Source organism: Vanellus vanellus (assembly GCF_965231255.1).
Source record: "Vanellus vanellus genome assembly, chromosome: 11".
NCBI lineage: Eukaryota > Metazoa > Chordata > Aves > Charadriiformes > Charadriidae > Vanellus > Vanellus vanellus.
The window spans coordinates 22,748,141-22,764,292 of NC_138916.1; the positions used below are offsets into that span (position 1 = coordinate 22,748,141).

The 16,152-nt window shown below is 39.8% G+C and overlaps 1 protein-coding gene across 1 annotated transcript; it reads right to left on the reverse strand.

Annotated features, from left to right (window-relative positions):
- Positions 1-404: 404 nt before the first annotated feature.
- On the reverse strand, positions 405-9,093 carry TIPIN (TIMELESS interacting protein). Its single transcript, XM_082489103.1, has 8 exons — positions 9,059-9,093; positions 8,544-8,704; positions 7,251-7,344; positions 6,274-6,349; positions 5,050-5,172; positions 3,465-3,528; positions 1,406-1,603; positions 405-1,069 (listed from the first exon to the last, which is right to left on the reverse strand). Exons 2-8 carry the CDS (start codon positions 8,674-8,676, stop codon positions 936-938), a joined length of 822 nt encoding a protein of 273 aa, XP_082345229.1. The 5' UTR covers positions 8,677-8,704; positions 9,059-9,093; the 3' UTR covers positions 405-935.
- Between the last annotated feature and the right edge of the window lie 7,059 nt (positions 9,094-16,152).

A 16,152-nucleotide genomic window follows, 5' to 3' on the forward strand; every position in this document is an offset into this window, starting at 1 on the left:
TCCCCTAGCTGCTCATCTGGTGTAAGTTCATGTCAACAGGTGTTATTCTATTTCATCTGCCATAAGTGCTGTTCTTGTCTTAATTCAGTTTCTAGAAATTTACTTTCTCTTATGAACAAGTCCACCCTCTGCAATTGGAGAAGGCGGGCTGGGGGCTTTATATGGTGATTCCGGTGCATTCCACAAAAGGGAAAAGCTATTGCACAAGGAGGAGAAACAAGACTATAAGAAGAGGGCAAAACAGAGCCTCAAGACAGAACAAAATCAGCCAAAGGAAGATAATTTGGTCAAAGGCTAAGCCTCTTCCTCTAAAGCATTTACTTTTCTGTGAAGAGATGTCTGACCTAGCAGGAGGGATGGAGCACGTTGGAGGGTGTGTAGTTGTAACAGTCTCATACAAGACGTTCAGGTTTGACTCTGAAATTTAATAGCTTCTATCTTATAAGAAAAAGATACAGGTACTTGATAAGCAAGTTAAAAAATCCAGGACACCTGTTCAGACATAGCACTACCTGCTGTTATATATACCCTCTATTAAAAAACCCAACCAAACAACACAACTTTAATAGAAACTTCACCTGTCAATATCCTAGTTACTTCAGTTTGACATCAATTGTAAATGAAATTCAAAGTAGGTCGAAAACCTCATTAACATTTCCTAAAAAATGTCGGGGGAGGTGGAAAAGATGCCTCAAACGCAGATGAAGAATTTTTTTCTGTTTTCCCGTGTAGGGAGTTGCTCATCCACAGTTTCAAGAGAAGAATTCTGTCCAACTCTACAGATGTCATGGTGAAGGCTTCGATGAAGCTTCTGGAGTCAGAGTGGAGAGAGCCAGGAACTTCAATATAATCATAGTACATAAAACACGGGGGTCTTTCGGTCAAGAAAGTCATTCAAAGTATGGGGAACGGTTACTGCTTTTCACTGGCACATTTCAATCTGTATCTCCATCTTCAGCTTCTGTAACAGCAATCTTGTTTGTGGTAACTTGAGTGTCTTTGGTAAGGTCAGCGGGATCCTGAGCAACTGGGGTATTTAACTCCTCTTCTGAGTAATGAGCAGAGAGCTCTGTTAAAAAATAAAACAAAAAATAAAAATCACAAAGCAGTTTCCTACCTTGTGAAAACACTATTACTATGTGTTTAACTGCAGTTTCTATAACCAGAATCACAGTCTGTAGGAAAGCCAACTCCAGAGATGGGCAGCAGGTTGAGTTTCTTTTCAAAGCTATGACAACTAGCGAGAGTAGCTCTGACTGAGCTCTAACTGCAGGAACACAGTTTAAATTTGAGTTACATGTTTTGCTACTTACTAGAAAAGTAACCGACTCAGCAGCTCAGTCGTATAAGCTTCTCAGGCAGTTACCAACCTTAACAGTAACAGGTAAGTTAAGGAGTTGATTACCGTTGTGTTGGGACTGGCTGTTACACTGCATCTTTGCTTGCCTACGTTCCAAGGCCAGCTGCCTGTTCTTCCTGATTCGCTGCTGTTGCTCTTCTGTGAGAGTTGTACCAGACAGAGAACCGAGTTCTTCTGCATTTCCAGAGCAGGAACGTACATCTTCAGTGGCTGTATCCAGTCCGTTGCTTTCTCCTCCACCATCTGGTTAAAAATGAGGGGGCGGGAAGGGGAAGAGTGGCATAAATCAATACTTTGAACCCAGAGAGATCTGCTAATTATCTGTCGAGAGTGTTTTTAAAGCATTTCTATGATCTACACTTCAAGTTGTATTGACAGCTGAAGGACATTCTGTAATTTAGTTTTAATGAGCAATTTTCTGCCTAGGTCCACATACCTGATATTCAGAGTATGCAACAAACGCTTATCAGACATCCCAAACACACAACAATAATAAATGCCTGAATTTAGAGAGGCGTAGCTCTGTGTGCTATGTTAGCAATCATGAGCTGTGCTTGAGGGTTAAAAAGAGACACTAAATTCAAGCAATCCTTACTGAAAGGACAGATCATTTTCTTCCCACCCCTACTAATACAACAGTGTCCCTTGGGAAGTGCAGGACTAGTTATGGGAATCAGAAGTTCAACCATAGACATTGAATAGTCAGTTTTGAATTCAGTGTGCTACTATTATGGAATATTTACTCATTTGACAACATTAACACATGCAAAATGGAGACAGTCCAACTCCATTAGACAAACTTCACCCACCAACACAGCAGCAGAGCACTCTTTCAAGAGTGCCCAAGGCCAAGTATGCTTGTGCCTCTGCACCACTTTAAGCCTGTGAATAGAGAAGTTAGCTGACAACAAGGTTTTGGCTTTTAATACAGTACCCTAGCTGCAGTTTTTATTTCAAAACTCTAAGATACCTACTCCAGTTTTTCAACTGAAGACTGACTAGTTGTAGCAGTACACTCATTAACACGGTTCAAGAACAAATCAGCACCGCATTTAAATACGAATGTATGGAACCATCGCACAGAAAAATCTGATAACTCTACAGACCCTGTCGGCAGGAACCATTTGCTTTACTGTCTGTGGCTGCTAACGGCTGCATTCCATTTCTAGCAAATACAGCCAACAGTGAAGACAGCCACATGCCACTAACCACCCAAAGGCCTTCCCCACAGGTGAGGGCAGGTTATACCATTGATTAACTCATCCACTAGAACACCTTTCCCAAGCACTGGCTTGTCAGGAGGCTGAGGATCAAGTGAAGACAAAGTGGACAACAAGTGGATAATTCTTTAAAGAGAGACCCACAGTGAAAGCGTGAACACCTGCAAAGGAGCTTAGGAATAATTACAAAATTCTCTCATTTCTGCTAATAAAGTCCGAAAGAAACTACCAGGTGAACTCTGCTCCCTATTTTTATATAAAAAAAAAATTGTTTATTTCTAGTCTATCTAAAAATCTCATCTGCTTGGAAGAGACTCTTGAATTATCTATTTGTTAAGTGGCTGGATTTTCACATTAGAATACTCAATAGTAGCTATATGCCAATACTGACACAAGACATAGCTGCCCACAAGCATTTATAAGTACTTTGCTGTATAAAGAACACTACAGCCTGACTGCACTGTAACAGCTTGTAGTACAAACAGTGTAACAAGTCTTTTGATTTCTGCATTAGTAAGATCCAAGAGCTTTTCAGTCTGCACACTCAGAGCAAAATACAAACCAATACGTTCACTTTATAATTGCAGTTTTGGGGGTTTTCTTGGAAAAGTGTTGCTAACCGTGTGGGTAATAGTACCCATTTTCCATTTCCTTTCAGTGTATCGCACACTTTTTTTAATTTATGTATGTACATGTAGCATTTTAGTCCCAGTCCCAGTTCAGTTTTGTAATCCTAAGTCTCACAGAAGCTTGGTTTTAAATAGAGGACCACTCAACAATTTCTTCTACATTAGAAAAGTGTATCATGATCATTAACTTCTGGTCAGTAGGAGGTGAAGTAAAGTAAGCATTGAACTACTGAACAAACAGCACAATGAGTATACCTTCATTACTCGCAAAGTCTTCATGTAAAATAGGAAGATCAAGTCTAATCCGCTTTAGGCAGGTCTGCAAATGAGAAATTAAAATACATCTTTTATGCAACACTGATATGTTTTTAATACTACTCCCAATTTCTCTTTACAGTTTGTTACTCTGAAAAAAATATTCTTTCACTACATGTCTGTTTGACCCACAACTTTTAATGCTGTAGATCATATTCCTAGTCCTCCATCTGTCACCTAGCCAGATGAAGCAGCATTCATAACTCTTCTTTTCCAGGTCCAAACATTAAAAAACAAACAAAAATTAAATGAAAAAAAAAAAAACAAACAACAAACAACCACCACACCAAAATTAATCAGAATTTAAGAAAACCCAGACTTTTTGGTATATATCAAATTTCCTAAAAGTACAAGAAAATCTTTGTTCCTTTTCTTGAAAAATCTTTAGCTCTTAGGGCTCAATTCTAATAATTCTATCTTCATGGACTGTAGTGGGATTATTCAAACTATCTCTCTCTCTGTTTTTCTCCTGTTTTTTTTACATTTATTACTCACTTTGGCTTTGCATCAATGTATTTTTTTTAATTATATATTTCTTTTGTCTTTCAGTAAGATGAAAGTAGAAGGAAAATTAAATGAAAATCAAAACTAGGTAAATAAAGGAAAGCAAAGACCTGTGGCTTAAATGGAATGACTTTATCACTAGTCATGTTCACCTCCTATCATGAGATATCCTAAATGTTTTCTAAGAGATCCTTAATTCAGGTTTTAACTCAAAGGGCCTTAAGTGGCTTTGGGTACCCTGAAGCTAAAGCATTGGGCATCCAGTGCTCTTAACCTCTCTAGTTTCAGTGTTCTGTGGAAAATTGAGCAGAAGTTGTTCTACCACGAATGACAGAACACCTTATTTTAAAACTTTTAGGACTTTGAAGATATTTTACTTTAATCTTCCAAACGTTTTCACCTGTTTATTTTCTTAGGCTGGATGATTATTTTTTGAAGCTTCAGTATTACAGAAAAACAGAAACAGAATTTTCCAAAACATGGTGAACAAGCATTTTTTTTTTTTATATATATATATACATTTGGAAACAGCCAAAATATTCAAAATGAGGCAAAATATGAGGGTGGTGAGGTACTGGAAGTGTTCAGGGCCAGGTCGGATGGGGCTTTGAGCAGCCTGGTCTAGTGGGAGGTGTCCCTGCCCACGGCAGGGGGGTTGGAACTAGATGATCTTTCAGATCCCTTTCAACCTAAACCATTCTATGATTCTATGAAAACCCCAAAAAACAAACAGTTCCAGCACTCTTAAGCAAATTACTTTGGTTAAAGTTGTCCCAGAGAAGTCAAAGCCAATTCAAGTACTAGGTCAAATAAAGAAAGGTTATATCTAAATGTAAACTTAAATACTGGAAAGTGTTTGCTTGTTTGTTTTTTAAAAGAGGGAGCAATTAATTTAAATAACATTATACTCCTTAGCAATATGCGGAACTTAAGTTGTCTTTGTTGCATAATTGCTCTCCTAAACCTATTTCTTACACTATTCAGCACAGCACAAAGAAAAACTGAATGGAACAATATGTACCTGAACTTCCTTTTTGTTTCCCAAAGACTCGACTCTGTCAATAAAATCCTCAAACTGCAATTTTGGAAATAGTCTATGAGCCCAGTGTTCCATATGTCGTATGAGTGTCTTCAGGTCCTCTGCCTAAAACATAAAACAAGACATCCAGCTAATAAAAGCTGACTAACTGCAGAGGGAAACAGGACAGTAACATTTATGAAAACATTAAGCATCTGCAGCTTGGAAGTCTCTTGGAAATTTAATTAACATGAACATGTGGGTAACCTTTCCTCCCACAATCAAGTCAATCGCTGTAAGTGCAATTTCAAGTTAAGAACGGTGATCCAAGTTCAGGAAGAGCATTTGTATATACTGTAGAACATCTGACAGGCTTCTGAGAAGTTGCCCTTAAGCAACCCAGATCTGAACCCGGACAGGAAAAAAAAAATTAAAAACACATCCATAGTGGCACAGCCAGCACCTATTTTGATGTTTAGAACACACAGAAAAATGTACATCTAAATAACTTTACCTTGTAAAGATTTGTGCTCAGATCAGCAGTATTGCCTAGTTTCTTTGTGACCCAGTTTTAAAGAGAAAATTTATACCATGAATGTTCACTGTAAGCCAGAGATGCACAGGCATCCTTACATATATGCCAACAGTCTAACAATATTTAAAGAAAAATTAGCTTTGTATGTTTAAGTGTACCCAAGACAATGAGACAGTTTGTAGAGAAAATACTGCTTTCTATTTGCTTAAGTGGTATGTCACACTTTTTGCAATATTAAAGACTTTGGGGTAGAAGTGTCACAAAATCAGGAAGATTCTCATGAACAGAGGAAACTGATCATGAAAGGTATTCCAGATGCAGCAGGCAGTCTTATAAGCCTGTTCCAATAAAAAAAAAAAAAAAAAAAAAACAAACCACAAACAGAACAAACCCAAACATTCTATGGACAATACAAAGCCACAGATGTGATATTCTAGTTTTGAAGTAGAGGAAAACAGTTTTAAGATCAAAACATGGATTTTGTTAAAAGAGTCATGTGTGCTTGTTTTTTTGTTTGCTTTTTTTATTTTTCCAAATTCGCAACTACAAACCCTATCAGGGTACATTCAACTACTGTTAGAAAGCTGGCTAACCAGAGTGTAGTATCAATTCTCCCCATATCAGATGGGCAGCAATCTATCAAGTCTAGACTAACTTCCCAGGAAACAAAACAAAAGCTCACTATGTCTTACCTCGTGCCCCTTACCCTTGAACTTTACATTGTCAAACATGTGTCTTAGGGCTGGAAGTCCTCTTTCTGAAATTAACCTGGTAATAGGAAATGGGTGAAGTTATTTAAAACCCGTACTTTTTCTAATTAAAAACAAACAAAAAACACAACAACCCACAAATGATACAACCTCCCACTCCTTTACATAGCCTAAAGCTACAGAGCTGTATATGAAAGATATACAGAATTAGAAGTTGTTAGAAAAACACACAAAATAGGATAAAGAGTCTGTAAGACCGAAGACTTATTTGGAAAATTAACCATATGCATATTCCTAGTCCAAGGAGCTTTTTTGTTTTGGTTACATGGGAGGTCAGTTCTTGTATCTATATTGACCAAGTAAAACTAGTTAAATGCTTGACCAGAGCATCAACCCGTGGTATCACTAACTTCATCAGTATCTTTGAAACAAAAGAAACTGAAAGCTCAGATTCTTTCCCTTGCTTGTAAAGAACTTACACTAATTTTAGTGATAACAGCAAAGAAAATATTAAACTCAGTATAAAGATAAAGGATTTTATCTGGCTTGTACATAAGTCAGGTGTAAATGTCCTTTAACTAGTACCTTACAGTCACCATTATATCAAAGTTTTATTTTGAAGCACACTTTATTTTATTAAAGAAATCTAAAGTATTATGATGCAAAATAAAGAAAAATCAAGCTCGAAAAGTCCTATGTATGAATAATAAGTATCTCTTAAATTATTAGTCATGTATTAAGTCCCAAAGAGACTTCAAGAAAGTGAGACTAATAGTAGCATTACACAGATAGGCAGAGAATAAAAAGGTTGAGATACGGCACGCAAGAAGCACTTTGATCTCCAAAACCCTTGATCTTTGACTTGGCTGTGACCAAGCAGGGATCACAGTAACCTTAACCATTCCCCCACAGCCACATACCAAATCAATCACAGAAAGAAATATTCTGTAAAAAATTACCTCTGGGCATCTAGTTTAGGCATTGGTCTTTTAACTGCTTTCCGTGGAGCTACAGCAGAATCCTTTGTTTGTGACTGCTGGTTTCCATCTGGTTCTAATAAAGACAATAACATATTTCAAGTATATAAGCCAAATGATATCAACTAGAATTATGTCATGTAAATTTTAAGGTTCTGCCCCATCAAAAAGGCAACAGTCACAAGTATTCCATTGCAGGTACAGTACTCCAAGCTGTCTGCACATTTCACCTTGCTTCTCCCACAAGACAGCCTGGAAATAAATCCGTCTTTTCAAAATATACTGAGGAATCAACTTTTCTAGCAAAATTTTAGAACGTTTATGTTGTATTTCTGATGAGAGGTGTATTGAGAGTAGATACTGCTTCTAAAAAAACCTCAAATTATCAATAAACATAATTTGACAGATGTGTCTCAAAATTTCAACTGACAGAGCTGAAAGACAGACCTAAACCACCAGCAACACCTTCAAAAAACAGAGAAACAGGCGACGTGTGACCGCAATCAATGTGTCTTTTAAGAACCAAAGTCCATATACTTTTTGATTAGGGCCAGTATATATTATTTGACTGCAACAAACAAGGCACCAGTGCCCATCTCATCTCAGAGCTAGCAATCGGTTATCATACTGACTTCTTGGTTTACTTCTTGTAACTGTGAACATCAGGAATTCAGAAGTTGTCATTTTCATTTATCAAGGAACTAAATCTATCCAAAATCCTATTTCCTAGTGAACAGACAGAGCAGGGATCAAAGAAAACATGTTTAACACTACAGACAAATATGAGTAGAAGTACACAATAGTTATAATAAAATCTTTATACTTTCTATTAGCTTGTTCAGTGCACAGTAAGATCTTTTCAAATAAAAATAATTCAGTTTCACTGTCCTGAAATGTCTTGGATTTTTCCTAGGTCACATGCTCTACAAAATCTACCAACACCTCCTTGGAATACTACATTCAATACTCTCACCTTTTCTGAAATACAAGGCATAAAGGATAATTATAGCTGTATAATTACCAACATTTCGTCAGAAGAGCTTGAATTTTATGAAGATTCATTTGTGTGCACATTTTCATGGAATCTACAAAAATCAACTTTTCCCACAAGCTTAGAAGCATAGAAGCGATAATTTAAATTTATGAATTGCTTTCCTGTCTACGCAAGACTATTTTTGTGCAGTAAACTCAAGGTAGTGAAGTACAACACCAATAATATTGATCTCCCAGTATTTCATTGCCTGTACTGCAAAACAGGATATTTAAAGTGTTCACCTCCATTAGCTTGAGCCCATTCAACATCATCTCTTCCCGGAGAGGCAGGAGGTGGAAGAGGTGGGAACGTTTCATCTTCTGTGTTCTCATAATCAGGAAGATCAAACAAGTTGTTCTCTAAAGGATCTATCATTGCCACTGATAAAACTTTTTTCTCCTTCCTGCAGGACCTACCAGAAGCATTTAAAGAGAAACAGCTAAACATCAGTTATACACAATATGTCTACAGCTTTTCCAGAAAGATTTGTCAACCAGAAAACACAAATTAATTAAGACACCGTACAGATGGATAACACAATCTCACCTCACTAGGCTGAATAAAACATGGGTTTGACATGTTTCAACTCATCAAAGTTACCTGGGAGTGGCCGGTACGGGTCACAGGAATAAAACAGAAGAGATGGAATTCCAACCAAAGCACTTATCAAGACAGCTGTTTTCTACTCACATCCTTGACTATCAAAGACTGCAGGGATGGGGTAGGGGGGTGATAATTCCTCCGATTTACAGCTTACCCACTTGGAAACGCGGTCTGGAGGAGGATTCCCCTTTTCCGGCTCCTTAAGCAAAGCTACTTCCAGAGACTTTAGCACATCAGCACAACCGGGTTTAGGATGACCCCGTCTCACCGCGGCTGCCTTCAGGAACAGCTCTATTTTTTTACGGGAAAGTTGTTTCTCAGGCGGTTTTAGTGACACTCCAAGCGGCTCCGTCTACACCGACCTCCGGAGGCGAGCTCCCCACCCCGGGCTGCCAACCTCTCACGGAGCCGGAGGCTGAGGGAGTGGAGAGCGGACACTGAAGGAGGTCGCCCGGGTCTCCCTCCACAGGGAGGGCCGTCCCGCCGGGCGCCACGGAGGCCCCGCTCCCCTCACACCGCCAGAGCAGCCCTGAAGCCTGCAGGCACTGGGGGGGAGGGGAGAAGCGGGGAGCTCTCCCTCTCCCACCGGCGGGAAGCGGGGCGAAGAGAGGGGGTTCTCGCCCGGCTTCTCGGGGCAGCCAGCTCCTCGCCCGCCTTCTCGGGGCAGCCAGCTTCTCACGGCCCAATGACCGGCACCCCAACCCGCCCCCGCCGCCCCCACTTCCCGCCGCACCAGTCGGGCCGCGCGCCGGAGAAGTACCGCGAGAGCTCCACATCTCGCGAGCTCTCGGACGGGTCGGCTGAGGAGAGCGGGCGGCGGCGGCTGCGTGCCAAAGCGCATGCGCAGCAGGTAGGCGGTGGCGCGCTTGCCGCCAAAACGCGATGGGCGGGGCCGCGCGTTGCCTGAGCGGGGGCGGGGCTTTCCCTCACGGCGCGGCGCGTGGGGCTCAGCGCCCCCTCTGTCGGCGACGGCCGCTGGGGATGTGAGTTTTATTGTTCTAACAGTCTAAGGCTGCTAGGCCTCGCCGGGAATGGGGATTAAAATAATGACTGTTGAGCCCTTCCTCACTTTCCTGCCTCTGAGGGAAGGGCTGCCAGGACAGGTAGCGATCCCAGGCTTTTCTCCGTACCAATGCCGGCTACAGCCTTCTGGTAATTTAAAACTAAACCAGTTTGCGATTGCCCAGGCTGTAATAAATACTTCAAGCCCTCTGAGATTTGGCAGCTTGCCGAATTTAAGGACTTGGACTGCACGCTGCAATAGAGGAGCTCCGCAATACGGGCTGCAGTGCTGTTGCATCTGAAAAGTTCTGGTTTTATATTTTTACAGGTCAGTCCATAGAAGTGTATCTGACTTAAATTACAGGCTCTTCATCTAAGCAAAATGAGAGAAAATTTGTCAAATATTAATACATTAAGGGAATTGGTTTTCCCTTATTTCTCTATAAACTCAAATTTGACATAGAATGTTTCTGGTGATTTAATGTATTCCTTCTAATACAACAAAGAAAATCAACTGCAGTTCCTTTCCAGTTAAAAACAAGTATTATTCTTTACCCAAAATTATTTTAACAGTTAATGTCTAAAGTGTATATTCCCAAATGCAGCAGCTTCTTTTATAGTCAAGAATACATTAAATACAGGGATAACAGGTTAATGAATTTGTTAGCATTGAATCTGTTTGTTTTAACTTTTTAGATACAGCCAATTTATTCAATTGACTGAGGCGCATGAAGTATGAAAATAAACAGAAAGATACACTAATAATTATAGATCAAGTGCTGTTGATTTCCAGCTTGAAACACTGTAAAGATTTGTGTCATATAAAATTACTGAAAATCAAATGCCGATGTGATGAACTCTTTGCATTGAAAATAATAGTCACTCTTTATATTAAAAAAATCTTTACAAATTAATTAGGTTTTGGGTGTAGCCCAAATATCTGATTCATAACTATTAGTGTGATGTGTCTTTTCATGTAAATGTTTTCCTTAATATTTAATGGCGTGGGGGGTTGTATGTGAAGTAATTGGATTTTAAATACTTCGCTAATGTCAGCCAAACTTACTAGAGGCGGAAGATTTCAAAATTTCCTTAAGCCCCTCCATATTTTCTGCAAAATCAACTGTTAAGTGAAAAGAAATAGCATAGTAGGGTTCTGCAAGAGCAAAGGCAGGGAGAAGGTAGGATTAATTTACGTGGCTGACCAGTCTCCATATACCCAGGTGAACCGGTCTGCATAAGCAGAGCTCTGTCCTGCGGCGAGTGATTTGTCTTTGCCAGAACGGGTAGAAAACAGATATGAAGAAAGTGCTGGAAAAGGTATAAAAAATACTATACAAAGATTGCTTAAAATCTCTGCAGAGGAGTACAGTGTTACAAAACCTACCATATTTATGCAACTTTGATTAATCAATATTTTGGAAGAGTGTTTAATTAGAGACTGGACTTGATGACCTAGGTGGTTCTTTCCAGTCCTATGTTCCTAATTAAATGAAAAGCATATGCTGGCAGGCATTGATTATTGTTTTTTCCTCAGGAAATGAATAGCCAGCCACATGCTGATAAAATAATAAGTTGGGGAAAAAAAACCCAACCCATAGATTGCCTCTATTCTAGAAAACACTTCTGGCTTCTAGTTTAGGTGAAATGGAAATATTATTTTTTTGTTTCTGTATTGAATAGCATCAATTGCATAAGAAAAACTGCAGAAAATTAGCTTCTTATTTTATATTTCGGTATAATTTCCTGGTTTATGTTACATGTAATAGATGGCAAAGAAAATCCGTAAAATGGATAATTGGCTAGTTAAGCATTTGAAGGGGTTTACTCCTACGGGAGTAACACTTGTTCTGCAAAAACCCTGTAAGTTTTATGTTGGGAAAGCTGTTCATGCAACAGACCCTATGCAAAACTGGTACCATTGTAGCTATGTTACTGGGAGATCGCGTCTATGGATTTAGCAAACTTCAGATATTTGTGATTTATATCTTGCTAATCTAAACTGAATTTTATATTATACAGTCATCTTAAACATTAATTTCTAAGATTTTAGTATATTACTAAACATTCAAGATCGTGTTCGGATGCACAGTGTTCTTTTAAATCCCTGCTTCTTGAGGAAAACAAGATTTGCAAGACAGGTTGGGATCTCTGGCTGTTTGAAAGTCAGTTTGTCATCAACCCACTTCTAATACTTTTTGATCCTGTTGGCCAATTTCAGTCAAATTCGAATCAGGCTTCTTAAATTCCATTGCGTGTGGGACCATTTATTTCCTTAATTTGCTTTGTTAACCACTAAATAGATGAAGAAGTATTAAATCTTAAAATAAAAGTTTGTGTGCGTATGTTTTGGCAGTGAAATACGCAGCTTATGTGGCAATCGAGTTTTAAAAGTTGGGTTAATTTAGTGATGCAATTAATCTATATAGAAATCATCTTTTCCTTTTCATGCAAGACACTGGAAAAAATTCAGGTTTCCATGAGGGAAAACAGCGGTAATGAAGACAAGCTTCTTTGTTCCATTTCTATTTACAAAGACATATTTTAGTTCTATTTTTCCAAGCAGTGCTGGAATCAATAAATCACAAAGTGTCCCTGCTCAGAAGTCTTTCATAGAAATTACACTGCCTTCTATTTTTCCTTCATCTTTTCCTCTGTGATCCACCTTCAGAAATGCCTGTTTGTAAAGCAAAATGCAGTACTTTCCACGGAGAATATTCAAATTCCCAAAACACATGTTTTGTTTTGGCAGGGGAAATATGCTTAATTTTTAGTTGCAAATGCACTGAAGTTAAACCTGTTTGTTTTATGGTATTTCAAACCAATCTGCAACAACCTTGAAACTTTTCAAGTATGCTATGTAATCATAGAAAAGAAAACTGGTCATTCAATAGGTCTATATGGATCGGTGTGACAACCATTACAAAAATCAAAAACAACAACAAAAAAAACCCCCAAGTAACGTGTCTTATGAGGCTTTGAGGAAAGCCCAGAGGCCACCGAGCTCTTGGGTCTCTCTAAGGTTCCAGGGGTACAACAAAGCCTGAGGAATTCAGGGGTGGCATCAGCAGTTACATAGAAATTATTCCCGCGGGTGCATCACTCCATATGCCCGTGGCTTTATTTCTATATTCAGTCGATTCGAAATACCTTTTTTTCGTGCTGTAGGTCAACGGGGCTTCAAAAGAGATGAGTGAATTCAGTAATTTTTCAAAGATTCCCCGTGTCTACAGTGCAAGTACAAAGTGCTCCAGAGGAGGGAGCTATCTCTTAATTACTGGAATTGGATGGAGGGAGCGTGTCTTTGAACGGCAAAACTGTGAAAATAGTAATTTAATCTTTTCTACTTTAGAAACAGCATTTTCACATAATATGTAGGGAAATTTGTTCATAATTTCAATTGCTATAAAAGCATTAATGACTAGTCTGATTAGAAATATTTTACTTTTGCAAACCCCAGAAAATTAAAACATGGAATTCAGAGTGGTTCTTCATACAAAGGATTTACAATATAAGTTTTGTTATGGAATTTACTCTGCACTTTTACTGTCAGCTGAGTCAATCAATGTGATCCACACTTCTTTATTGCTGTGTTTCAAAAATTCTGCATACTGAAACCTCTGTTTTCAGTAGACATGTCCGGTCATTCATCTGTTTGTGTACGATGGTTTTCTGATGGAGAAAAACAAGCAATGTTACAAGGAGAAAAATCACTAAACTCTGTGTGAAAATTCACAATTCACAACTAAAATTTTTCTTTATTCAGTCCAAATATTTAAAAGAAAACAGGACCTTCCCTGCAATCATCTTTTCGGAGAAAAAGAGGCCCTACTTTGTGACATAGTAGAGTAACTATAGTTGTATAACTCGTGGGCAATTATGGCATAGTGCAACTGCAGTTATACCGGGCGTATGTCATAACTGTGCATTCAATACCTGTCTACTATTCCCGTGTTCTCTGCAGAGGAGTTGAGTGTTTCAGACAAAGGAGTCCTTGCATTTCCCCACACACAGTTGTGGAAAGGGACAAACAACCTCAGCTGCAACTCAATGCCTTCTTCAGAAAAAAAGTCTGATTTTAGCATAGAAAGACTTGGAACTTTATGAGTTACTATAAATGCTGGTCATTCGGTTTTACTATAACACCTTAATCCAGTGGAAAACAGAAAGGAAAATAACATACAATTAAAAATTCTCAAAAAAACTATATAAATCCCAATTTCTTATATTTTAATTTGTGGCTGAATCGACTCATTGGAGTATGAAACCTGTCCACAGTTGTAAAGAAGTTATTAATGTAAATGATGTATTTATAGATCTGCATTGTATAGGGAAAAGACCATATCGCTTCAAAAGTTAGGGGAATCTCAGCAAAAATTATGTTTTATGGAATGCGTGATAAAGAGCATGTGGCTGAGAACTGCTTCACAAGACGGAGGTCTCCGCCTTTGCTTGGAAACCGCGGGCATGGTGCTTGTTGCAGGTGTGAAGGCAGCAGGAGCTCTTGAGGAGTTCCCACTCCTCACCCAGACAGAGAGACAGACAGACACGCACACACACAGAGTTCTGAAGCCACCGCTGGGGCAGCTGCCAAGCGAGGGAGAAAGGCATTTCTAGGCATTCATCTTTTCCTGCTCTCAGGCAATAAGGCACAGAAACGGAATACCAGTTATAGTGGTCAGTGCTGGAACTGCCAAAGGAATCGGTTTTTCACTCCTCTACCAAGTCCCCAGCCATTCGCCACCACCTCAGCACCAAGTCACGCGGTACTGCTGCAGTTCTTGGCTCAGCTGTCTCTCAGAGATTTCACTTGCCCCTGAAGCAAATTTATGAGTAACTGTAGAGTCTTTTTTTCTAGGTTTGTCACATTTGTTGACAGATAGAGCACCATCCAGCACACAAACTTACAGTAGTGATGGAGGGAATTTCTCAGCTGTGTCAGAAAGCAGAAGAAATCTGCAAGCCCTTTGTAATGCAGAACTCCTCAGGGCACAGGCCTTGAAAGAGTCCTTATCCTACTTCTGCTGCATTCAGACCATGAGAAAGTAATCTTCTAAACAAGCACAAATTATACCAAACTTGTTTACAGCATCTCAGCAGTAGCGGCAGGATTGTATTGTGGCTCTGTTCAGAAAAGTCAAATACGTGTAATTCCTTGTATCTCCTGAATCTTAGCATACCCATAGCACAGGAATGTCATAGTTTTAAGCACTGCACCCGTGTAATACCCAGACTGGCTTTGTTGATCCAAATAGGGCCATTGGCAGTACTCTAATATTCCATTCTTCCCCCCAAGATCTACAACTAGATAACAGGAATCTTTACTTTTAAATGCTCCCTCTTGGAAAGAGAAGTGGTATGGCAGATCAGCTGCTGTTGACTGGAGACAAAGGGTGTCTGTTACTGTTAGAGCGAAGTTGCCTACTCCAAAAGAGACAACCGTTGGCCTGGAGCAGGGACACCCGGTCACACGCACCACTGGCGACATGCACCGCCGGCCCCCAAGCCAGCCGGGGCTGTGGGGGGCAGGGGGTGTTCCAGGCTGAGGGACCAGCACTGTGCCAGCCCCACTGGGCACAGTGAGACATCATCACCCCACCTCTTTGCCCCCCTGTTCCCACCACGCTCAGTGCTCTGCACCTCCTCCACTATTAACCTGGCAGACTTATTTTCTAAAAAATCAGTACTTCATAGATGTCTGGAAGAACGTTGATGTTAAAGCGAGGCAGCGATCAGCTGCCCGAGGTGGGAGCTTTTTTCCAGCAGTAAAGTGGCTTTTGCTCTCTGAAATTTTAAACCTTGTATTTATGTTGGCATTTTTCTGCCTGGAATTACCCATATGAAAGAGGCTCTGTTCTTCCTGTGGCCTGGGGTCGCAGCCCAGCCGCCTCTTGGTTCGGGGCTTCTGTATTTGACCTTAAAACTGTTAAAGCAGCAGTGGGTTCATAAAGCGCAATCCCCACATACAACATTGATTTTTTAAATTTATTTTACAAATCATTATTTCTCAGCCGTACATTCTTGCTTTCGTATGGCAAAACGTGATAGAGAGCTCCTGGAAAGTAAAATTTTCTTGGGTGTATTTTTAGGTTCACTAAAATAATTGCAAGAAAACCCAGAGAGTCCCAAAATCAAGAGCAATGCAAGTCGGAACTTTGCCGGGATGTACACATGTAAAACCATCATCACGTCAATGTGTGAGATCTGGCCAAATCGGGCCATTCGTCCCGCGGAGCCGCAGCACCG

Bases quoted from the DNA above. Each gene is read 5' to 3' on its own strand.
- TIPIN (XM_082489103.1), bottom strand. From the start codon at position 8,676: ATGATAGATCCTTTAGAGAACAACTTGTTTGATCTTCCTGATTATGAG. The intron at 6,350-7,250 runs GTAATTTTTTAC...TCCTATTACCAG, and splicing joins CCTAAACTAGATGCCCAGAG to GTTAATTTCAGAAAGAGGAC. The intron at 1,604-3,464 runs GTATACTCATTG...ATTTTTAACCAG, and splicing joins AGACTTTGCGAGTAATGAAG to ATGGTGGAGGAGAAAGCAAC.